The 25619-nt window shown below is 45.2% G+C and overlaps 2 protein-coding genes across 8 annotated transcripts in view; both read right to left on the reverse strand.

The window, feature by feature from the left end:
• Positions 1 to 2: 2 nt before the first annotated feature.
• ZNF17 (zinc finger protein 17) lies at positions 3 to 15121 on the reverse strand. 4 transcript variants are annotated; one of them, XM_074385848.1, is made up of 5 exons: positions 10443 to 15121; positions 9785 to 9907; positions 8238 to 8278; positions 4490 to 4616; positions 3 to 2621 (listed from the first exon to the last, which is right to left on the reverse strand). In XM_074385848.1, the coding sequence occupies exons 3-5, from the start codon at positions 8256 to 8258 to the stop codon at positions 751 to 753; spliced, it is 2019 nt and encodes a 672-aa protein (XP_074241949.1). In that variant the 5' UTR covers positions 8259 to 8278; positions 9785 to 9907; positions 10443 to 15121; the 3' UTR covers positions 3 to 750. The 4 variants fall into 4 exon arrangements, with proteins under 4 accessions (XP_074241949.1, XP_074241946.1, XP_074241947.1 ...); XM_074385845.1 differs by having other exon boundaries at positions 9733 to 9907; XM_074385846.1 differs by having other exon boundaries at positions 9733 to 9910.
• A 102-nt stretch (positions 15122 to 15223) lies between these two features.
• ZNF548 (zinc finger protein 548) overlaps positions 15224 to 25619 on the reverse strand; it is a 41529-nt gene continuing 31133 nt past the window's right edge. For all 4 annotated transcript variants that reach the window (XM_010331903.3, XM_074385850.1, XM_039466844.2 and 1 more), the window contains 3 exons: positions 22987 to 23020; positions 19110 to 19236; positions 15224 to 17895 (listed from right to left, as the gene is read on the reverse strand). In XM_010331903.3, the coding sequence (XP_010330205.1) occupies positions 16433 to 17895; positions 19110 to 19236; positions 22987 to 23001 (1605 nt within the window). In that variant the 5' untranslated portion in view covers positions 23002 to 23020 and the 3' untranslated portion in view covers positions 15224 to 16432. The remainder of the gene's footprint in view (positions 17896 to 19109; positions 19237 to 22986; positions 23021 to 25619) is intronic.

Raw genomic sequence — 25619 nt, forward strand, 5'->3', positions numbered from 1 at the left:
CATGACTGTAACAATTTTATTCAGCAGTTACAAAGGATAGAAATTCTAACAGATTACAGAACATGAAACCTTAAAAATATTATGTTAAGCAAAATAAGCCACAATATAAATATCAAGACCAAAACTTAAGTTTTCTTATATGAGGTACCTGGACTACTAAAATTCAGACAGAGTGGTGCTTGTCAAGTGGAGTGGGGAATAAGGTTTTAAAAGTATAGACTTAGTTTCCTAAGTTGAAAAGACTTCTAGATATTCATTGCACAATGTTAGTGACTTAACACTAGTGAACCATACACTTTAACATGGTTAAGATGTTAGATTTTATGTTATCTGTATTCTCAAAGAATACTTTTTTTTTTTTTTTTTTTTTTTTTGAGATGGCGTCTTGCTCTGTCACCCAGGCTGGAGTGAAGTGGCAAAATCTTGGCTCACTGCAATCTCCATCTGCTGGGTTCAAGCAATTCTCCTGCCTCAGCCTCTCAAGTAGCTGAGATTGCAGGTATGCACCACCATGCCTAGCCAATTCTTAATATTTTTAGTATAGATTGGGTTTCACCATGTTGGCCAGGCCAGTCTTGAACTCCTGACCTCATGATCCATCTGCCTTGGCCTCCCAAAGTGCTGGGATTACAGGCGTGAGGCACCACATCCAGCCAAGAATACTTTTTTAAAACATATAGGTCCCAGGGCTAAATCAGAGCAGATTTCTGTGTGAAGTCTTTCCATATCTGCTTTATGTAGATACATTCATTATCTGGTATGAACTTTCTGGTGCTGAATGAGGTGAGAATTTTGGTTAAAGCCTCTTCCACATTCACTGCAATGATAAGGTCTCTCTCCAGGATGGACTCTCCGATGTTTAATGAGGCTAGAGTTGTACTTAAAAACTTTCCCACATTCACTGCACTCGTAAGGCTTTTCTCCAGTATGAACTCTCTGATGACTGATGAGTGTGAAGCTGTCCATAAAAAATCTCCCACATTTGCTGCATTTATAAGTTCTTTCCCTAGTGTGAACTTTTTGGTGCCGAATGAGGTGGGAATTTTGGCTAAAAACTCTTCCACATTCAGTGCACTCAAAAGACCTTTTTCCAAAGTGATTTTTCCAGTGTCTAAGATGATTTGAGTTGTGCCTAAATAATTTTCCACATTCACTACACTCATAAGGCCTTTCACCAGTGTGAATTCTCTGATGTGCATCAAGTGTGGAGCGACACCTGAACGATTTTCCACAAATGCTGCATTCGAAAGGTTTTTCTCCGGTGTGAATTCTCTGATGACTCTTCAGCGAACAACTGTCCACAAAGAATTTGCCACATTCACTGCATTCATAACGTCTCTCTCCAGAGTGAATTCTCTGATGTCTATTACGTGTAAAGCAATACCTAAAGCACTTCCCACATTCACTGCATTCATAAGGCTTTTCTCTAGTGTGAACTCTCTGATGAATAATGAGTGTGGAAATGTCCATAAAAAACTTCCCACATTCACTACACTCATAAGGCTTCTCTCCAGTGTGAACTTTCTGATGTCTAATGAGTGTGGAACGGTATCTAAAGAATTTCCCACATTCGTTGCATTTGTAAGGCTTTTCTCCAGTGTGAACTCTCTGGTGAACAATGAGTGTGCAGCGGTCCAAAAAGAATTTCCCACATTCACAACAATAAAAAGGCCTTTCTCCAGTGTGAACCTTCTGATGTCTAATGAGTGCAGAATTGTACATAAAAAATTTTCCACATTCATTGCAACCATAAGGTCGTTCTCCAGTATGAATTTGCTGGTGACAAACAAGGTGAGCCCGTGTAAAGAAAGCCTTCCCACATTCACTACACCCATAAGGCCTTGGCCTGGAGTGAATCCTCTGGTGCTGAAGTAGGTGAGACTTTTTAAGGAAGGCTTTCCCACATTCACTGCACTCATAAGGCCTTTCTACAGGCCTTATGTGAATTTTCTGGTGTTGAACAACGTTATACTTGAGTCTGAAGGCTTTTCCACATTCACTACACTTATAAGGCCTTTCTTCACTATGAGTTCGCTGATGTTTATTAAGTTCTGAGTTGTACCTAAACAATTTGCCACATTCACTGCACTCATAAGGCCTTTCCTCTGTATGGATTTTCTGGTGCTCAAACAGCATATCTTGGTGGCAAAAGTCTTTCTCACATTGGCTGCAGCTGTAATCATTCTGTCCACTTTCAAAGGCCTCCACACCGTAAGTGTCCCTGTGCGGCTTCCACCCATTGTGAAGAGCCTGTTGTTGAAGAAGATCTGAATCAGCAGTAAAATCCTTGCCACCCTGTGTGCATGTGAAGTTCCTCTCTGCCACATGAACACCATCATTCACAAATGAAGGCCTCTCTTCATCACTTCTGGTGAGCTTCTCTCTAAGATGCTCCTTTTGGTGCAGGTAAAGCTTGGCTGCACACCTGTACAGCCCTTGCTTGAGGTGTGTTCCGTCGTGCTCAGCCAGGTGCAGAATGTCCTTCAGAAGTGAGCTACATGTCTCACAGGGCTGGGCCTTCTGGGTGGACAATGCTGGCTTTAGAGTTGTGACCTGTGACACTCCCACAGAAACATATTGCTTGGAAGGTGCCTCCTCATCCTTGGCTCCATGCCAACAACCTAAGGACAGAAATGCTGGTGAAGTGCATGTTGACTTTGGATGGGGAAAGCAGCCCCATCACAAATCACAGATGTCTGTCAGACCAACTCACAAGACCACGAGATTGGTGACAAGCATGGACACTAAGGCCAGTGAGAGGAAGGCCTACTGGGCAGAACTGGCCTGACAGAAACTCATAATGAAACAGTCCTGATGATGGGGAACAACATAGGGAGTGGTACAGTGCACAGCACAGAGTCCCCCAGTAACGGTAAATGGCTTTCAACAGGCCATAGCTGCTGGTGAGCCATATGCAGAAGGCTGTGTCCAGACCCAGAGAGATCTGATGTGACAGTGGAGCTGGTGTTCAGGGACTACTTAAGTATACATGCAGACCTCACAACACCTTAAATACAGGTCATATGTTGGAGGGCACTAAAAAGGGAGCAGCAAAAGGGAACAGGTGGCTGGGTACAGTGGCTCATGCCTATAATCCGAACACTTTGGGAGGCCGAGGTGGGTGGATCACCTGAGGTCGGGAGTTCGAGACCAGACTGACCAATATGGAGAAACCCCATCTCTACTAAAAATACAAAATTAGCTGGGCGTGGTGGCGCATGCCTGTAATCCCAGCTACTTGGGATGCTGAGGCAGGTGAACACCTTGAACCCAGGAGACGGAGGTTGCAGTAAGCCACTGCACTCCAGCCTGAACAAGAGTGAAACTCCATCTAAAAAAAAAAAAAAAAAAAAGTGAGAGGTAGAGGTCAGAGAGGTATGGTTAGAGGTGGGAGCCAGGAGATGAAAGTCTATAAAGAAGTCACAATAGGAAAGAAAGAGACATATGGTATGGTCACTGGTAGGGGCCTCAAACTGGATTGATTCCCAGTGTGATGTGGACCCAGCCCTGTCATCATACCCCTTCTGAGCTACCACCCACCAGGGCCAAGTCCTTTTGAGCATCTCTTGCCATCAATGGAGTAATATCCACTCTGTCAGGACTTCTATCTTGCTCAAGGTAAGCAACTATCTAGGTGTGGCATTAGCCAAGCTAGGGGTAAAGACAGGGAAAGGGAGGAGACAGCTTGTACACAGAACAATAAACCCAGGACATGCTACATTCTAAAGTTACCAGAACTTCTAGTGGAAAGTCACGCAGCAGTTAAGTCCACAGTCCTCACAAGCAGTGACCAGGTCAAATCCCTGAAATTCCTGACATGGGGTATCCCTCAGGTGTGTCAGCAAGAAGAATGGAGAAAGTCTTGCACAGAGAAGAGTTTCGTGCATTTGGACAAAGTAAACTACCACCAGGGGCACAAGGTCTTTAGGATATTCTAGAGAAACCTGAAGACTTCTGACTTGAGCCTTATCTTATAAGGCTTCAGAGTGACGAGCGCTAAGCTTCTTTTTTTTTTTTTTTTTTGAGATGGAGTTTTGCTCGTTACCCAGGCTGGAGTGCAATGGCGCGATCTTGGCTCACCGCAACCTCCGCCTCCTGGGTTCAGGCAATTCTCCTGCCTCAGCCTCCTGAGGAGCTGGGATTACAGGCACACGCCACCATGCCCAGCTGATTTTTTGTATTTTTAGTAGAGACGGGGTTTCACCATGTCAACCAGGATGGTCTCGAACTCTCGACCTCGTGATCCACCCGCCTCGGCCTCCCAAAGTGCTGGGATTACAGGCTTGAGCCACTGCGCCCGGCGAGCGCTAAGCTTCTTAAGGAAAACTGATACAGATCACACAGCCCAGCCGTAGCTCCCACAACACATATGCCAGGAAACAAGGAGAGGATGCAGCATCCATGATCTGGTGTGAGACAGATCTGCCAAGGAAAAAAGTGAAAAACCATTGCCCAGCACAAGACACTGACATAGGTGTCAGGGCCTTACCTACTGATGACAAAAGTGCAAAGTTCTCCAGCATCACATCGCTGTGCAGGTGTCTCTGAACGTCATTAAGAATGCCCCACTCCTCCTGGGAGAAATGTATGGCCACGTCCTCAAAAACCATACAATCCTGCCAAAATTATGACAGTTTAGTCCATGAGCAACTTTTTTTTTTTTTTTTTTTTTTGAGATGTTGTCTTACTCTGTTGCCCAGGCTGGAGTGTAGTGGTGTGATCTTGGCTTACTGCAACCTCTGCCTCCTGGGTTCAAGTGATTCTCCTGCTTCAGTCTCCTGAGTAGCTGGGATTACAGGCGTGCACCATCACTCCTGGCTGATTTTTGTATTTTTAGTAGAGACAGGGTTTCACCATGTTGGTCTCAAACTCCTGACCTCGTGATTCGTCTGCCTTGGCCTCCCAAAGTGCTGGGATTACAGGCGTGAGCCACCATTCCAGGCCCATGAGCAACTTCTTATTCTGTTTCCTTAGATTGGTATTTATCTACTTGAAATCTAAGAATTAGAGGACCAAAATAACAACCAGTGTTTTATCATTTCCCTTACAATCCAGATCCCATAGTCTGAACTGCCTCCTATTATTTCTCCTGCCCTAAATCAACACAAGGTTTGTACTACGCAAGAAGAGATAGTCACTATGCCCCAAGGCTGCCAAAATCATGCAAACCACCCAGTCTTAAGCTCTTCACTCTGCCCTGCATGCCTTTCCAGCCAAAACCCCAATAAAGCCTCTGATGTATGCTCTCCCTTCAATTGTGCATCTGCCTCCTGACCAAATCTGCTATTTCCTCTGTGGCTTTATGTGGTATGGCATACCCCCTCCACTCAGGAAATGAAAGGAATAAAAATTATTTCATCCAGGTATGATCTCTCGCCAATCAAAAAAAAAAAAAAATTATGCCGGGCGCGGTGGCTCAAGCCCGTAATCCCAGCACTTTGGGAGGCCGAGGCGGGTGGATCACAAGGTCGAGAGATCGAGACCAACCTGGTCAACATGGTGAAACCCCGTCTCTACTAAAAATACAAAAAATTAGCTGGGCATGGTGGCGCGTGCCTGTAATCCCAGCTACTCAGGAAGCTGAGACAGGAGAATTGCCTGAACCCAGGAGGTGGAGGTTGCGGTGAGCCGAGATCGCGCCATTGCACTCCAGCCTGGGTAACAAGAGCGAAACTCCGTCTCAAAAAAAAAAAAAAAAAAAAAAAAAAAAAAAAAAATTATTTCAATGCCATTAGCTTCTCTGTCATCACTCACTCTTGTCCATAGATTGAAATCCTGTGGGTACAATCACGGATACACTTTCCTCTCCAGGATCTTCAGTGCTCCTCACCACACCCACATACATCCACCCCCTGCTCAGCCTCCACCCATTTCTCAAGGAGGAAGACACCAGGTCCTCGTGGCACCTGTACCTGCTCTCCCCTCACTGTCACTGATCACGGACTCCAAGCACAGAACAAAGATGGGTTGGGGAAGAGTCTGAAAAGCACCATCAAAACCTGGCACATGGAGGCCTATCTTGCTTTTGTCACTCAGTTTCTCGAGAGTCCCCCGGATCTTGCCTCTCACTGAACCAAACGTGGACTCAACCTCCTCCCTTAAGTGCCCAGCGCCAGGGCTGGGACCATCTATTCATGCTCCTCCACTCACACTGTGGAAGGCACCTCCCTCATGTATCCAACACCTCCACTCTTGCAACACTAACAACCACCACAACTCAATCAGGACTATTTCCACGGCCTCTCACCATGCCACTCTGCACAAGGAATCCTGCATTGCATGACAAATACAACCAGAATCCTATGTTCCCCTGGACTGACCTGAATGCAATGTTTAGGAAACACTGCCTTGAAGGTCCCCCAATCCAATCCTGTTTCTTGCTTTAACCTCAGCTTCCCAAACCCATACATTCTTGCACACCTCCTTTGAGTTCCAAATCTTGGCTGTTTCTCCCTTCTACATGTGCATGCTATCCCATGAGCAGTCACAACTTTATCCTCCTAACTCTAACCCAAAGCCCAGATACACTGACTTGCCCAACACCATCCCCATCCCAGGCCTAGCAATGCTTCTAGCTGATCCCATCTTCTGCCAAAATAGTCTCAGAATTCGCACGAAACTACCCAGGTCCAACCAAGATTTGACACAAAACCCTGGTGAGTCCATAACAGGGTAATAAGCCCCTCCCAAACCTCACTACCATCTCATCTCTTTTGTGGAGATGCCTCATCATCTATTTTATGTGCACTCTCCCCTCAAAAAGCCTTTCTTATTCTCCAAAGGCCATCCCCAACATAAACACACAAATACACACATACATATCCTCAGTCCATCCACTCTCTCATCTGTCTTGGGGATGCCCACCGACACCATGCAGGTGTCCTATAGAAAGATCCAGTCCTCAGCCTCTTCCTTTTTCCTTCCTTTTCCCTAATGGCATTGCCTCCAGAATATAAAGATGTCTCTTCCTAAATCTGACCCACAGAGTTACAATGGTGTACACACCAGCTATCACGCAGTAGATGTCTCCATCCTGAACAACTCCAATGAATTCCATTCCTGTGTGTTTAACTGCCACTCTGGCACCACTAATCGAGTCTCTGTAACATTTTTGACTTGGCCCAAACCTTGTTCTTCATATGCTCGATTAAACTCCCCTACTACAGAATTTATCACATCTTAGCTGCTGGAACATCCACCCTTCTCATCAAGGCCAAAGCTATGGGGCCACTCCTGACTCCCTCTTGCATCCCACCTCCCCAGCTTCCTCACTCTGCAGATCGAAAAAATGGGGGCAGATCTAGATTAAAACCTACAGAAGCCACCCATGCCTCCCACCTTCACAGCTGCCACTCTGTCCAGCCACCACCAACCTCCACTGGACTGTGGCAGGAACTATCACCCAGGTATCCTTGGTTCTTCCCTAATCCTCACTCTGTCCTACATTCTGCAGGCAGAGGAAGCACCTTAGAATGTGAGTCAAATCACCTATTTTTTCCTTTCTCAAACCTTCCCTAGCTACTACCCCTCTCAGATTAAAGACCTAGAATTGCCAGGCATAGTGGCTCACACGTGTAATCCCAGCATTTTGGGAGGCTGAGGCAGGCAGATCGCTTGAGGTCAGGAGTTTGACACCAGCCTGGCCAACATGGTGAAACCCTGTCTCCACTAAAAATACAAAAATTCGCTGGGTGTGATGTCTCACGCCTGTAATCCCAGCTACTGAGGAACCGAGACATGAGAATTGCTTGAACCTGGGAGGTGGAGGTTGCAGTGATCTGAGATCATACCAATGCATTCCAGCCTGGGCAGTGAGACTGTCTCAAAAAAACAAAATAAAAACAAAACTCCTAGAACCTCAGGCTGCCATTCCATGCCTGATCCCTGCATGCCCCAACCTCCTGCCCTGCGGCTATGCACCACCTTATCCTTGCCAGCTAGAACATTAAGTTACAGCTCTCTCAGCATCCCATCTAAATCTCACTACCAAGAATCTGAACATTCTGGATCCTGTGTTTGAGATGTCATGCCAAATCTCTTATCATCAGTTGTAAGAACTAGGACCACTCTATATAATCAGGTACTGAGTTTGGAACCCAGGTCTGGTGGAATTACAGGCTCTCCTTGGACCCAAGGGAGAGAGAAGAAAAGGTGAACAGTCTCAGGACAACACCATTCCCCATATCAGCATGCTGAAACCAGCTAGGATGGGTGAAAGATGGAAACTCTCCACTCACCTGTCCAGCATCCATAAACATTGCTGCCACTGCTACGAACCCTGTGGGAAGAAGCAGGACATGAGGATTAAGACAGCAACACAGCTTCCCACAGGCTGAACTGTACAACCACCTGTGGCCCTGCAACTAGAGCAAAGTTATCTGCGGCTACACAGTAAGTCCTCAGGGTTCAGTGTCTTGACCAGGACTGAACTTTCCTAAGTCTCAGTACCCTTATGAGTAAAACAGAGATTAAAAGGATTGCCAACTATGAGGGCTCATACTGGCAACAAACATAAGTAGTACACACTATGTATCAGCAATTTATTTCTACTGGATTAAATATTTTATAAATGTTTTCAGAACAAATGACATGGAAGGGTTTTGAAATTTTGGGTGTCTATTTTTCCCACTTCTTACGGTGTCAAGGAAATGTGATACATAAAACTTCCCACTGCAACCAAATAGAAAAATTAACATTCAGCCGGGTGCGGTGGCTCATGACTGTAATCACAGCACTTTGGGAGGCCAAGGCAGGTTGATAATGAGGTCAGGAGACAGAGACCACCCTGGTCAACACGATGAAGCCCTGTCTCTGCTAAAAATACAAAAATTAGGTGGTGCGTGCCTGTTTAATCCCAGCTACTCGGGAGGCTGAGGCAGGAGAATCGCTTGAAGCCAGGAGGCAGAGGTTTCACTGAGCCAAGATCGTGCCACTGCACTCCAGCCTGGCAACAGAGCAAGACTCTGTCTCAAAAAAAAAAACCAGAAAATAGAAAAATTAATATACAAACAATTAAGTGAATAAATTTAACGACTGGTTACATTCATTTCTAACTGCTGACTTACGTGCACATATTTACAAGCATATTGGTTCATTAGTGGTTAAATAAATGTTTTTTATATTCATAAGTAAATAAGTTGTAGGGAGGAGATAAGCGGGCAGGTTAGTTACTGGTCCCATCAGCAACCAGGCCTGCCTGCTACAACTTCTGTTATTGGAAGTTTGCTGGAGGCCCTTGACTGGATGTGACAAAGCCCTACCCAGGTTTGGACCCAATTTCCCCATTAGTCTGGATGACCTTCTTATTGATCCAAAGAGTGGGCCTGAGGGTCTGCTGGGTCTGCAGGTGCAGAATCGAAAACAACTTAAACCTCAGTCTCCAGCCTAGGCCAGTTCCTTAACCCATTCAGGACTCATTTTTGCAGACACAGACCAGAATCCTTCCTACGACATGTCTGTGCCGTTCTAAAGTGAGTGTCAGGCTTATGGACCCATCTATCACCTGCCCTTCAAAACGCAACTTGTAATCCTCTCTGAAACCTGCTCCTTAAGCTGACTTCTCCAACTCCATTCTTTCAGATTTTCAAGCCAAAACAAAGCCCATGGAATAAACCCTTCACTATCCACATAGCTATATTTGATGCAGCAGAAAATCCTGTCGACTCTTATCTCTGAGATCCATCCAGAATCTCACATCTCCCCTTTACTGCAACCCCTATGGCCCAGCACTACCGTAAGTCAAGGGGTCGTCTTCTCAGAGGTCCCCTTGTCCTGGTTTAACAACCTGTTTCTGGCCAGGCGCGGTGGCTCACGCCTGTAAATCCAAGGACTTTCGGAAGTCGAGGCGGGCGAATCACGAAGTCAGGAGTCCGAGACCACCCTGGCCAAGATGGTGAAATCCCCGTCTCTACTAAAAAAATACAAAAATTAGCCTGCCGGGCGCGGTGGCGGGCACCTGTAATACCAGCTACACGGAAAGCTGAGGCAGGAGAATCGCTTGAACCCGGGAGGTGGAGGTTGCAGTGAGCCGGGATCCCCCCATTGCACTCTAGCTAGGGCGACAGAGCAAGACTCCGCCTCAAAAAAAAAAAAAAAATCCTGCTTTCTCCAACTTTAGACGTCTATCTCTGTGCATAACCCTGCTTGCACAGCCTTCTCTGGCTTTCAGCTGCTCCGCTGCCCTCCCAGGAGACTCCGCCTCACCCTCTGCTCCGTGGGGACAAAGACGCTGGGGCTCCCCAGTGCCGCCCGCTCTGCGGCGCCTCCAAGCCTCGCAGGTGCCGGTCCCGGAGCTCCCCCACCTCAAAGCACCGTGGACACCGGTACCCCACACGAGAACGCCCCTCTCTTTGGGACACAGGGGCCTGGCCTGAAGGGCCCCTCCTCGGGGCTTCAACACTCGGAGGAGGGGTCGGGCGGGCGGTCTGGGACGCGGCACTCACCTCAATCAGGTTCATCCGCTCGACCTCCGCCAGCACAGCCAGGGAGGAGCGGGGAGGGAGCGGCGGCGACCTGGGGGCTGACGGAGGCCGCCGGCGCCCGCAACCGATTCAGCCGAGCCTCACTCTAGCCCCTGTACAGCGGGGGAACCTTTTCTCGCGTCTTTTCGCTCTTCCACCTCAGGCTCGACTCGGCAGAAAAGGGTAAACCGGGCTCCAACGCGACCATATTTATATCCGCACATGGGGCGTTGCAGGAAGTCCCGCCCTCACCCATTGAGAACCCATGGAGGCGTCTCTCCGCCGTGACTTCATTGGCTATACTCGCTGCTTGTGTCCGCCGCAGTGTCTTCTGGGTCGTGTAGTCACCAGGCTGCTGCCTGCCTCGCCTCTGAACCTAAGTAACTAGCCTTCTGTTTGAAAGCCAGGAGGATCCTCCAGAGGCGTTGAGAAACGCAGTTCCGGGGCTCCAAGGAAGTGGAGGGGCTTCACTGGCTTCTAAACGGCAAGTATCCAGATTTTCCCGGGAGGCAGTCTAGAAATGTCAGAGAAATGTTTCAGAGGCCTGTCCTTTCAGAGCCTGTAAAGCACATCAAGTTCCCAAAGGACGAACACCCGAAGGAACACGGGCATCCGTAATGAACTGGTCTTCCACGCATAGCGATCAGCTCTTTTGTGCTTGGCAAATACACACAGACCGAAGCTCTGGAGACCGTTTTGTGATCTTCAATGCGTTCTGCTGAGACAAGAAAAGACCCAAACGTGGCATGATGGGGAGTTTAAGGAGAAACATCTTTCCTTTCTGAATAAGTGATTGTCTTTCAGTCTACCCAGCAACACTTTATTCACATGAGACTTAATATCTGAGACATTTTCCACTTATTTTAAGAAACTGAAACCTAACTGAAAAGGAAAAGCAACTTATTACCGTTATCTGCCAGGATAGTGTGTGGCCTTCTACCAGTCAAACCCTTGAGATAAAGGTTTGGGAATGCATGATCTCATCTACTTACTGGAAAGTGATTTATCGTTTCACCTCAAATGGTATCAATAGTGTCTGCATAGGGAGTTGAAATTGTCTCTGAATAACTCTTGTGAAATGGCTATTACTGAAACTATTAATGATGATTATGTAGTTAGTCAAAGAGTGGGTTGCAGTGGGCTCTGTGGGCCAGTCACTAGACCCAGAAAAGTACGGCATCACTGCCTCATCACCATCATAGCTGCCACACCAGCAGCCCAGGGATTCAAGGGTGCGCTCACATGCTTGGTACACTGCTATCACAACCAACATCTAAGAGAGCCAGTAAGAAGCCCAAGAATCAGCCTGCTTGGAACTGCCAACACAGGTACCAACATTCACCACCACAAAGCACAAGAATAGACATACTTAGCTCACCACCAGTACTGCTGAAGCCTGAAGATAAGCTCATCTGGCATTCCTGTTCCCAGCACAACTTTACCAAAACCTCCACTAATAACTAACAGTGAGCACCCTAACACACTTGAGAAAACCACATAAACTGTTTATAGCCAAGGAAATCATACAAAAACTTTACTGCTGCATGCACTCAGAAGTAAAGCTAAAGTGCCCTACTCAACTAAGACCATTGATAACATCTTAAAAACCCCCACAAACAAAAGTAAATTCAAAAATAGAAGATAAACTATTATACTACACATGCAAAAAAAATCAATATAAAAACAAGGAAACAGAAAAGCAAGAAACCATGACACTCCTCCAAAATTACAATACTTTTCCAGCAATAGATCTTAACAACAACAACAAAAAAACCCAAAATTCTCACCATACCAGATAAAGAATTGAAAACGTTGATTTTAAAGAAGCTCAACATGACACAAGAGAAATAAGAAAACCAATGCAAATAACTCAAACAATTCAGAATTTGCTTTCTGTCATATGGGGCATCCGCCTGGGGCTGGTGGAAGGTGGGACAATGTTACAGCTCTTTTCACAACTTATCATTTGGTGGTTTCTGGGGTTTTGTCCCATGACCAAAAAGAATGACATTTTGTAAACACTAGAGAGTCAGCAAGGCAGGTGACTTTATTGAGTGGCAGAAAAGCTCTCAACAACAGGAGGGGAACCAAAAGTGGGTAACCCAATGTGTGGCTGGGTCCAGGGTTCTTATGGGCTCAGAATGGGCACTGCGTACTGATTGGTCCATGGGTGGGCCTGAAAAAAGCACCATTCGATTGGCTAAAAGGCCTTGAGAAGTTCTTACTCCAGTCATGGACCCTACTTGGAAATGGCAGCCAGTTTTCAGGCTTTAAACAGTCTTTGGCTTAAAGTTTGGGTTTCACCAGGGACCTGTCCTTAGTCTGCCTAGGAATTTATCTGCCTACTACCACTATCAGTGAAACAACCAGTATTTTCTCCTGATGAAAGGAAATTTCTGCAATCTGCCTGCCAAAGCCAGTCCATGTCTTCAGTGAAAGGCTGATGTCTATGCCCAAATCAGTCATAGGAGACGAGGTGAGGTCCCCAAAGTGTTTAAATGACTAGTGAATTCTTCAAATAGAGAATTCATGATGCCATAACTGATTTTTTTTTTTTTTTTTTTTTAGACGGAGTTTCGCTTTTGTTACCCAGGCTGGAGTGCAATGGCACGATCTCGACTCACCGCAAGCTCCGCCTCCTGGGTTCAGGCAATTCTCCTGCCTCAGCCTCCTGAGTAGCTGGGATTACAGGCACGCGCCACCATGCCCAGCTAATTTTTTGTATTTTTAGTAGATACGGGGTTTCACCATGTTGACCAGGATGGTCTCAATCTCTCGACCTCGTGATCCACCCGCCTTGGCCTCCCAAAGTGCTGGGATTACAGGCTTGAGCCACCGCGCCCGGCCATAACTGCATTTTAATGTGAACTAAAGTGCTACACACCATGACTTTTTGCCAATTGGTAGAAAAGACATGACTTTTTTTTTTTTTTTGAGACAGAGTCTCACTCTGTCACCAGGCGCCAGGCTGGAGTGCAGTAGTGCGATCTCGTGCGATCTCGGCTCACTGCAACCTCCACCTCCTGGGTTCAAGCAATTCTTCTGCCTCACCCTCCCAAGTAGCTGGAACTACAGGCGCGTGCCACCACACCCAGCTAAATTTTTGTGTTTTTCACTAGAGATGGGGTTTCACCATGTTGGCCTGGATGGTCTCGATCTCTTGACCTTGTGATCCGCCCACCTCAGCCTCCCAAAGTGCTGGGATTACAGATGTGAGCCACTGTTTCCGGCCAAGAGATGACTTTTTAAATAGGGTTGGCAGGGGCATAACTCTGGCAAAGTCCCCAGACAAGCTGAAAAGTGCAACACAGCTCACAAAATCTTCCCATTTATCTGATAGTATAGATATATGGTGGATATCCCTAGTATGGACATCCCCAGTGGGGATATTTAGATGTATAAGGTTCCATTGCTGGCTCTCTCCCTAAAAAGCTAATATCCAAAGCATTGCTCTACCGAGTTATTATGTTAACAAGAAATGATCACGCTGCCTTCACTTCTTTTCCTAGAGTGAACGTGCTGGCACGGAATGAGGTTAGGCTAATGGCTAAAGACTTTCCAACATTTACTAGACTTTTAATACCTTTCTGGGTTCTTCTGATAGCAAGAAACAACCTAATGTCACTTGGATAAACAAAGAGCAGAACTATTTATTACCTATAGCTAAAAATGAGATAACCTGGATAGGGTCCCACAGAGGGTTGCATCTGAGACAGAGTAACAGCAACCTGAGACTGCAGGGGACAACTTAGGTAAGAGAAGGGGATTGCATTAGCTATGTTTTCCATGCTCCCCATGGATTGGCTAATTTGAATAATTTCAGCTGGAATATAGCAATCTGGAGTGTGAAAGCCCACTAGCCTCGTCCTCAAAACTGAGTCTCACACACACCTAAAATGTGTGGTACTGACATACAGACAGACATATGACCAACAGAATGGAGAATCCACATATAAACCACAGCATATATAGACAAATGATCTTGACAAGTGCCAAGACTACTCAACAAAGGAAAGATTTTTTTCATCAAATAGTGCTTGGAAAACTGGATAGCCTCATTAAGTGGACTTCTGCCTTAAGCCACATGCAAAAATGAACCCCACATAGATTAAAGATCTAAATGTAGCCAGGCACAGTGTATTACAGCTCATGCCTGTAATCCCAGCACTTTGGGAGGCCAAGGCAGGCGGAACACTTAAGGCCAGAAGTTTAAGACCAGCCTGGCCAACATGGCAAAAACCCATCTCTACTAAAAATAAACTAGCCAGGTGTGGTGGCACACATTTTTAATCCCAGCTACTTGGGAGGCTGAGGTGGGACAATGGCTTGAACCTGGGAGGCGGAGACTGCAGTGAGTTGAAATTGCACCACTGCACTCCAACCCGGGTGACAGAGCAAGACTCTGTCTCCAAAAGAAAAAAAAAAAAAAAAAAAGCACAAGACCTAAATGTAAGACCTACAAATATAGAATTCTTAAAATAAAACATACTGAAAATGCTTGGCATTGGATTTGATACTGTGTTTTTGTTTTTGATATATAACATCAAAAGCCCAGGTAACAGACGTAAATATAGGTAAACTCAACTACAGTCATCCCTTGGTGTCTGTGGGGGACTGATTCCAGGACCCCTGTGGATACCAAAATCATCTGATGCTCAAGAGGTTCCTCTCATATATGCACAGTGTTTGCATATAACCTACACACATCTTCCCATATACTTTAGATTATCTCTAGGTTATTTATAATAACACCGAATACAATGTAAATGCTATGTAAATATTTATTATACTATATGATTTAGGGAATAATGGCAAGAAAAAATGTCTGTTCATGTTTAGTAGAGATGCAACTACTCTTTTTGTTTTCTGAATATTTGTGATTAATGATCAGTACAATCCATGGATGCTCCAAATACTTTTGATCTGTGGTTGGTTTGATGCATGAATACAGAACCCAAAGACACAGAGTCAAAAGTACATCAAAGTTTAAACTCTGATTTAATCCTTTGATTATGTCATCAAAGGACACAATCAACAGAGCAAAAAAACAACCTATGGACTGGGAGGTAATATGTAAAAAGCATATATTTGTTAAGTAGTTAATATCCAGAATATATAAGGAATTTCTATTACTCAACAACAAAAAGCAAATAATCCCATTAAAATTTTAAAAAGACTTGAATATTTTTCAAGATACACAAATGCCTAACAAGCCAGGAAAAGATGCTCAACATCATTAATCATTCACAAAATAAAAATGAAAGACACTGAGATTCCACCTTGCATCCAACACGATACCTGCTATCCAAAACAAAAGGCACAACAAAAAAATCCCAAAGAACAGAAATAGAAAATGAACAATGTTGGTGAGGATGTATATAGACTGCAATTCTTGTGCACTGCTAGTGGGAATGTAAAATGCCACAGGTACTATGAAAAAAGTTTTCTCAAAAATATTAAAAATAGAAATCCTATAAGATCCAGCACCACCATTTTGGAGTATAAACCCATCAAGAATCAAAAGTAGAATCTTGAATAGACACTTGTATACTCATCTTCATAGCAGCATTATTTCAAAAGGTGGAAGTAACCCAAGCATCCATTAACAAATGAATGGTTAAATAAAAGGAGTATATACATACCATAGAATATTGTTTCACCTAAAAAGGAAGGATATTCTGACACATTATACAACATGGGTGAACCATGAAGACCTTATCCTAAGTGAAATAAGCCAGTCTCAAAAGACAAATACTGTATGAATCCACCTACATGAGGTACCAATAGATAACAAATTCATAGATACAGAGTATAGAAATATAGTTGAGACATTTCTGGGGACAGTAGGAAAGGGAATTGAGTTGTTTCTAATAGGTACAGCATTTTACTTTTTTTGTAAGAGGAAAAATGTTCTGGAGATTAGTTACATAAAAAGGTGGAATTTATATAACATTACTACCCAATTACAATGGTCAATGGTAAACTTTCTCCATTGTGAAATCTCTGATGTTTAATGAGGTTGGAGTTGTAGCTGAAGAATTCCCCACATTCATGGAGCACATAAACCTCTCTTCACTGTGGATTTTCTGGTGATGAACCAGGTGAGACTTTCTAATAAAGGCCTTCTGGCATTCACTACACTCATAAGGTCTTTCTCCACTGTGGATTTTCTCGTGCTCAACAAGTATATGCTTGTGGCTAAAGGCTTTCCCACACTCTCTGCACTCATAAGGCCTTTCTCCAGTGTGATTTCTCCAATGTTTAATGAGGTTGGAGTTGTAACGAAAGAATTTCCCACATTCGCTGCACTCGTAAGGCCTTTCTCCCGTGTGGACTCTCTGGTGTCTAATGAGTCTGCAGTGGTACCTAAATGATTTCCCACATTCACTGCATTTATAAGGCCTCTCTCCAGTGTGATTTCTCCAATGTTTAACGAGGCTGGAGTTGTACCTAAACAGTTCCCCACATACACTGCACTCATACGGCCTTTCTCCAGTGTGAATTCTCTGATGTCTAATGAGTGTGGAGATATACCTAAAAAATTTCCCACAATCATTGCACTTATAAGGTCTTTCTCCAGTGTGAACTCTCTGATGTTTAATGAGCGTGGAGCTGTCCATAAAGAATTTCCCACATTCCCTGCACTCATATGGCCTTTCTCCAGTGTGAACTCTCTGATGTCTAACGAATGTGGAGCTGTACCGAAAGAATTTCCCACATGTGTTGCACTCATAAGGCCTTTCTCCAGTGTGAACTCTCTTATGTCTCATGAGTCGGTAGTTGTACATAAATGATTTTCCACATTCTCTGCACTCGTAAGTCCTTTCACTAGTGTGAACTGTCTGATGTTTCATGAAATTGGCACTGTACTTAAAAAATTTCCCACATTTGTTACATTCATAAGATCTTTCTCCTGTGTGGATTTTCTGGTGCTCAACAAGTGAATATCTGTAGGTGAAGGTTTTCCCACATTCACTACACTTGTAATCATTTTGTCCAGTCTGAAAGTCTTCTCTGTCCTCTGTGTCCCTGTATGGCTTCCACTCGCTTTGAGGGGCCTGTTGCTGGAGAAGGCATGAGGTGGCTGATAAGTCCTTCCAACCCTCCATGAATGTGAAGATCTCCTCCGCCATGTGAATTCTGTGGTTCTTCCCAAATGAAGGTATCAAATTGTCCCCTCTGGAAAGATTCTCTCCAATTTGCTGCTCTGAGCACTGAAAAAGCTCTGCCTCACAAATATATATGTCTTGCTCAGGATGAATTCCATTGTGCTCAACCAGGCACAGAGTGTCTTTCAAGGGTGGGTCTCCCATCTCACGAGGGTGGATCTTCTGGGTGAACATACAGGACTTTGGTGAAGTTGTAACCTCTGACACTCCTGCAGAAAAACCTTGCCGTGAAGGTGCCACCTCATCCTCAGGTCCATGCCAACAACCTGTCAGAATAGAAGTGTTGGTGAAGTGCCTGTTGACTTTGGTGGGAGGAAGCAGCTCCATCACAAATGTCTCTCAGGCACACACACAAATAAGGCCATGGGATTGGGGACATCATGGACATTAAGGCCAGTGAGAGCCTGGTAAGGGCCCACATAATGGGAGAGCCCTGATGATGGTAAGCATACAAGGGAGGAGTATGGAACAGAGAGAAAAGGCAGGATCTCCAACTCACTTCTCTGCAAATAGCTATCAACAGGCCATGGTTGCAGGAGACTGGTAAGCAGTGTATAGGACGTTTTCTACAAACCCAGAGATCAGACTGTGACAGGAGCTAGTGTTCAGGGATACATGCAGACCTCACACCACCTTAAATACAGGTCATGCATTGGTAGGCATTCAAAGGGAGCAGTGGAAAGGAATGGGGGAGCGGCGGTGGCCCCAGAAGTATAAACTGTGGGGCACTGGAGGGGCAGCAGCCAGCAAGCATACTAGAAATGATAATGGGGAAGAAAAGGTAGAAATAAGGTGTGGCCACTGGCCCTGGCAACAACCAATAGTGAGCACAGAACAGGTTCCAAGGGTGATTTGACCCTCGCTGTGACATCAACCTTCTTCCCAAATCCCAGGCACCCGGGCCATGTCCCTGAGCCTCTAATGCCATTGTTGAAGTAGTATCTACCCTCTCAGGCACCTAGGGCCCTCTCCAGGGGAAAGAAAGAGAAACAGAGTAAAGAGCACACACCCGGAGAGATCAAGCCCATGGCAATCCCACATTCTATAATCATAAGAACTTCACAGAAGAACCCTGCCTACTGCACAATCAACTCAGTAGTCCCTAACTTAGAATTCAGTGACTGAAATTCTAAGCAGAGGAAGGCAGCAAGAAATATCAGTGAGAGAAAGGGGATGAGAGAACAGTAGTCTCATGGGTTTGGATCTGAGGCAGACAAGGCTGGTGCGGTCTGTATGCCAAATTGAACATTTCTGGCTCCTGAGCCCTTTCTTGTAAGCCTCAGGGCAGTAGGGATGGGGATGCAAGGAAAAAGCGGGTATAGAACACACAGCCCAGCCCTGCCTCCCACAGCATATATGCCAAGAAATCGGGAAAAGCAGCAGCACCCATGGTCTCACTGTAGGAAACGCAGAGCTGCCTTTGGGTAAAAAGGGATAACACAACCCAACCCTGGACGCTGGGCAAGTGTGAGGGCCTTACCTAGTGAGGACAAAAGGGCCAAATTCTCCAGCATCACATCGCGGTACAGCAATCTCTGAGCCTCATCAAGGTGCCCCCACTCCTCCTGGGAGAAATATATGGCCACGTCCTCAAAGACCACACGGTCCTGCCAAATTGGGAAAGATGAATACGTGAGCAGCATCTTTTCAAGCTGTATTTACTTAAGTTCTATATTTATTTTCTACTTATATTTACCATTCATTAAACACAGAGCCAAAATAACAGCCAAATGTGTTTCCAATCTTCCCTACCACCCTGGGCTACATTCTAAACCATCTTTGTATCTTTCTCGAACCAAGCCAATATTTCCTGAGCTCTAAATCAACCCAGGTACTGCACAAGTAGGGACAGTCCCAGTAGCCCAGGTATCCTGGAATTACTTAAACTAGCCAAACTATCCTGTCACCAAGCCCTGCCTTGTTTCCCATGGAAACCTCAATAGTATCTGTGGGTTAAACTAAACTTTCCCCTCAGTCCAATTTTCCTCCTGACCAAATCTGGCCCTTCACCATGTGGCCCTGTGTTATGTGGGGTGCACCCTCCTTAGGGAAATGTAAGGAATAAATATCTTCTATCAGTCATTGGCCTGACCCTGGCATCACTCACTCACATCCACAAATTAAAACCTTACGGGTATAATCACTGCTATATTTCTCTCTCTCCAGGATCTCATCGCTCTCCCCCACACCTCCTTTCCTTGCTCAGTCTGCACACGCTCCCAATGTGGAAGAGACACCACATCCAGATGGCATGAATGACTTTTCTTTCCACATTTCCATTGGCCACTGTGTCCAGCACACAGAGAAAACAGGTGAAGGACAAGGCAGAAAAGCACCCCCTAGGATGTGGGCCTCCCATGGGGATATCCATCGTCGCCTGCCAGCTGGTTTCCATGGAGTCACTCAGATCTTGCCTCCCAAGACAACCAAACTGCCTCATCCCCCTCCCTTAAGCTACCAGGGCCAGGGCCTGGGGCCATCCATTCACACTCCTCCTGCCTGCATATCACTCTTTAGATAGCACTCCAATCACATCTCTCACACCTACCCTCCTGTAAATTCCACAGAAACCTCCCAGCCCACACCATAGGCATTTCTTTCACCTCCAAACAGGCCACTCTGCACATGAAAACCAGCTGGTGCACGGCAAATACACTCCGCATCCAATTCACTCCCAGTCCTGCCCCACAACACTAAAGTCCCCTAGCACCAGGGGCAGCCCAAAGCCCTGCTTTGAAGGTTTCCCCACATGGCCCTGTTTCTCACTTTACTGTCGGCTGCCCAAACCATGTGAGGACTTCACATACTCTCAGCTGTCTCCTGCCTCATGGCATACTCTGTCCCATGAGTAGTCAGGAAAATCGCTCTCCACCAAAACCTCATTACAAGCCCAGCTGCCCTGATCTCCACACCTCCACTCCTGATATGGTTTGGCTCTGTGTCCCCACCCAAATCTCAGGTTGAACTGTAATCCCCATGTGTCAGGGGAGGGACCTGGTGTTAGGTGACTGGATCATGAGGGCGTATTTTCCCTTTGCCTTTCTCATGATAGTAAGTTCTCAGGAGATCTGGTTGTTTAAAAGTGTGTGGCTCTTGGCCGGGCACAGTGGCTCATGCCTGTAATCCCAGCACTTTGGGAGGCCGAGGCGGGTGGATCACAAGGTCAAGAGATCGAGACCGTCCTGGTCAACATAGTGAAACCCCATCTCTACTAAAAATACAAAAATTAGCTGGGCATGGTGGCGCGTGCCTGTAATCTCAGCTACTCAGGAAGCTGAGGCAGGAGAATTGCCTGAACTCAGGAGGTGGAGGTTGCGGTGAGCCAAGATCGCGCCATTGCACTCCAGCCTGGGTAACAAGAGCGAAACTCTGAAAAAAAAAAAAGTGTGTGGCTCTTCCCCCTTCATTCTTTCCCATGGGAAGATGTACCTTGCTTCCCCTTCACCTTCCACCACGATTATAAGTTTCCTGAGGTCTCACAGTTATGCTTCCTGTTAAGCATGAAGAACTGTGAGGCAATTAAATCTCTTTTCTTCATACATTACCCAGTCTCAGGTAGTTCTTTGTAGCAGTATGGAAACGGACTAATATAACTCCCATCCTCATCTCCCCCAAACAGATGCTTAGCAACTCTTCAACCTCACCCTATTATCCCCTTCAGCAACCGTATCATGTCCACTCTACTTCAAAGGCCTTTCTCACTTCTATACCCCATCATCTCACACTCTCATCCCCACTAACACTCCATTCCCTCATTTGTCTAGTGACTCCTCCACCATCACACAGGCACCCAGTAAGAGACCCCCAGTTCTCATGCCCCATTCCAATTCTCTATCTTCTTTTTTTTTTTTTTTTCTGACTCTGAGTTTCACTCCTGTTGCCCAGTCTGGAGTGCAATGGCACGATATTGGCTCACTGCAACCTCTACCTCCCAGATTCAAACAATTCTCCTACCTCAGCCTCCCGAGTAGCTGGGATTACAGGCACACACCACCACACCTAGCTAATTTTTGTTGTATTTTTAGTAGAGACAGGATTCCACCATGTTGGTCAGGCTGGTCTTGAACTCCTGAGCTCAGGTGATTGACCTGCCTCGGCCGCCCAAAGTGCTCAGATTATGGATGGGCGTGAGCCACCGTGCCCAGACCAATTCTCTATCTTCGAACAGTACTGCTACCAAAACCTAGAGATGCTGTCACCTAAACTGAATCCATGGCTTCATCGTAGCCCATACAACAGCCACCATGGTATGGATGTCTCCAACCTGAATTCCTCCACCAGGAGTCTCTGAGACATCTGTGACCTGAACAAACACTGAATCCTCATACTCACTCTGAAAATTCCTTGACTTATCTTAGCCAATGGAGCATCTATAATTCCAAACAAAAACCATGGGGCTACTCCTGGTTCCCCTTCCATCCCACCTCCCCAGCTCTCCCACTCACTATATCATAAAATGTGGGCAGCTCCAATTCAAAACACTGCTACTCTTGACAAGCCATCAGCAACATCCATGTAGACTGCTGCAAGAACATCCTCTCAGATCTCCCTGTCATTACCCTCTATTCCACAGTCTGTCCTCTGCTCAGAAGGCAAAGGAAGTCCCTTAAACTCGGGTCCTATCACTGCCCTCTTCTTCAAATCTTCCCCATCTACCACTTCCCTTAGAGATCCAGGACTTAGGCTGTCATTCCAGGCCTGATGTTTGGTGTGTCTCTAGCCACTACCCACTCTATTCCCTATTCCTACCAGATATAACAGACACTTGCACTTCCCTAAAAAGCCAGCTCAGTCTCTCCTCCAAGCATTGAAACATTCTGAATCCTATGCCCAAGAGGCCCTAACATATCTTATCTGATAAATTCTCAAAAACGGGTACCAGTCCATGTAACCCAGTACCCAACTTGCAATACTGGAACTGGTGAAACCACCCACTCTTCAGACGTAAAAGACAGGGAAAGAGATTTTGACACCTGCCAAAACCATATGGGAGGCCGGGCATGGTGGCTCATGCCTGTAATCCCAGCACTTTAGGGGGCCAAGGTCGGCAGATCACCTGAGGTTGGGAGTTTGAGAAACGCCTGACCAACATGGAGAAATTCTGTCTCTAAAAATACAAAAAGAGCTGGGCATGATGGCACATGCCTGTAATCCCAGCTACCTGGGAAGCCTGAGGCAGGAGAATCACTTGAACCCGGAAGGTGGAGGTTCCAGTGAGCCGAGATCGCGCTATTTCACTCTAGCCTGGGCAACAAAAGTAAAACTTTGTCTCAAACACACAAACACACACACACACACACACACACACACACACACACGAGATAACCAGGGTGGGTGGTAGGAAACACTCTACTCACGTGTGCAGGGTCCATTTCTGCCAGCCAGGGGACCCTGAGGGAAGAGAAAGGCCATGAGAAATGGACAGCCATGGAAGGATCCTACAGGCTGAGACGGACCACTACCTCCTCTGCCCTACCTGGGAGCAAACCAATCTCAATTCATTGAATAAAGTTCCTTAGGCCTCAGTGCTGCAGCTCTGTGATCATGGCAAAGAATTAACCCAACTGAGCTTCAGTGCTCCATCTGTAAATAGATTGTAATAGCTAACCCCTTATAGGGCTCACATTGGTATCAAACATCAGTAGCACATACTACGTATCAGCTACAATAGTCCAAGAATTAATGGTTTTGTATATGTTTTCAATGCAAATGAAATAGTGGGGTTTTGAAATTTTCATGTATGCTTTTAGCTTAAAATTTTAGAGAATGTGATATTAAATTTTTCCATGGAAAGCAAACAGAGATAAGTTAACATCAAATCAATTACGAACCACTCTTAGAAATTTAACTAAATGACTTCAGTATGAACTTCATACCTCTTTGCACACACTTAGAAAGATATTGTCTAATTAGGGTTTACATCAAATATATCTGTTTTATACATCATTAAGTTAATGAGTTACAGAGAGGGGAGGAGTAGACAGGTCAGGTACTCGTCCCTTCCTGCTACATAATCTTCAGAAATGAGCTTGTCAGAAGACCCTGACTGGAGCAGTAGATCATCCCCTCTTGCCCTGACATGTAGCGAAGGGGAAAAAGCAGTGCTCTGGTCTGGAACCCAGCTGCTCCACCAGCCTCAATAACATTTCTCTTGTTCAACAGAGAGTGGCCCTGAGGGTTAACCAAGTCTGCAGGTGCAGAATCGAAACCACCTCACAACTCATCCTCCATCCCAGGCTATCTGCTTACCCAGGCCAGGCCTCCCTTTTTACAGATACAATCCAGAATTCCTGTTATGGCAGGTCTGTGCCTTTCAGAGTAGAATGTCTGTGGAGCCACCAATGGTCTGGCCCCCAAGTCTCAGCCCTCTGCTCTCTCACCACATAGCCCATCGGAAATGACAACCTCAAGATTTCCCTCAAATTAAGTCCATCTGACTTCAAATTACACTACAAGTCTGTAGAAACCAAAACAGCATGGCAAGGGTGTAGAAATAGACACATAGAGGGTATAGCACAGTGGCAGAGCATTTGACTGCAGAAACAGACACATAGATCAATGGAACAGAATAAAGATACTAGAAATAAAGTCATATGCCTACAGCCAACTGATCTTTGAGAAAGACAACAAATACACTAGGGAAAGGACATTCTTTTTAATAAAAGGTACTGGGAAAACTGGATTGCCATATGAGGTAGAATGAATCTGGACCAATTTAACTTGCCATATACAAAAATCAACTCAAGATGAAATTAAAGATGTAAATGTAGGGCCCAAAACCAAAAATACTAAAAGAAAACCCAGGGAAACCCCTTCTGGACATTTGGCGAGGCAAAAAATTCATGCATAACCAGACTTCAAAAGCACAAACGACATAAACAGAAGTACACAGATAGGACCTAATTAAACTAAATAGCTTCTGCATAGCAAAAAGAAAAATCAACCAAGTGAATGCATAACCTGAAAAATGGGACAAAATATTTGCAAACTATGTATCTGACAGGGTACTAATATCCAGAATTGACAAAGAACTCAACAAGAAACAAACAAAACATAACAAAACAACAACAAAATCTCATTAACAGTAAGCACAGGACATGAATAGACATTTTTCAAAAGAAGACATATAAATGGCAAACAGGCATATAAAAAATGCTCAACAGGGATGGGCGCGGTGGCTCAAGCCTGTAATCCCAGCACTTTGGGAGGCCAAGGCAGGTGGATCACAAGGTCAAGAGATCGAGACCATCCTGGTCAACATAGTAAAACCCCATCTCTACTAAAAATACAAAAATTAGCTGGGTGTGGTGGCGTGCCCCTGAAGTTCCAGCTACTCGGGAGGCTGAGGCAGGAGAATTGCTTGAATCCAGGAAGCAGAGGCTGCGATGAGCAGAGACCGCGCCATTGCACTCCAGCCTGGGTAACAAGAGCGAAACTCCGTCTCAAAAAAGAAAAAGAAAAAGAAAAAGAAAATGCTCAACATCATTACTCATCAGACAAATTCAAATTAAAACCACAGTATATCCTTATACCGGTCAGAATGGCTATCATTAAAATGTCAAAAAATAATCAATGTTGACCAGGATATGGGGAAAAGAAAAAGCTTACACACTTGGTGAGAATATAAATAAGTACAACCTCAATGGAAAACAATATGAAGATTTTTCAAATAACTCAAAATGGAACTAACATTAAATCCAGCAATACCACTACTAGGCATCTACCCAAAGGAAATCATTATATAAAAACCAGACATGTCTTTTTATCACAGCACTATTCACAATAGCAAAGATAGGGAATCAACGTAAGTGTCCATTAATGTATGACTGCATAAAGAAAGGTCTGTATATACACAAGGTAATATCACTGGGCCACACACACAAAAAGAAACCAAAAAATGAAACTTGTCTTTTGCAGCAATGTAGATGGAACTGGAGGCCTTTATTAAATGAAAGAACTCAAAAACAGTAAAGTCAAATACTAAATGTTC

The sequence above is a fragment of the Saimiri boliviensis genome, chromosome 14, assembly GCF_048565385.1.
Source record: "Saimiri boliviensis isolate mSaiBol1 chromosome 14, mSaiBol1.pri, whole genome shotgun sequence".
NCBI lineage: Eukaryota > Metazoa > Chordata > Mammalia > Primates > Cebidae > Saimiri > Saimiri boliviensis.

What these genes read in the sequence shown, in the direction of transcription:
- ZNF17 (XM_074385847.1), bottom strand. Translation starts at nt 8,258, where the DNA reads ATGTTTATGGATGCTGGACAG. An exon ending in TGTTTATGGATGCTGGACAG is followed by an intron (nt 4,617 to 8,237) that starts GTGAGTGGAGAG and finishes TAATTTTGGCAG; the next exon opens with GATTGTATGGTTTTTGAGGA. An exon ending in TGCACTTTTGTCATCAGTAG is followed by an intron (nt 2,622 to 4,489) that starts GTAAGGCCCTGA and finishes TTCTGTCCTTAG; the next exon opens with GTTGTTGGCATGGAGCCAAG.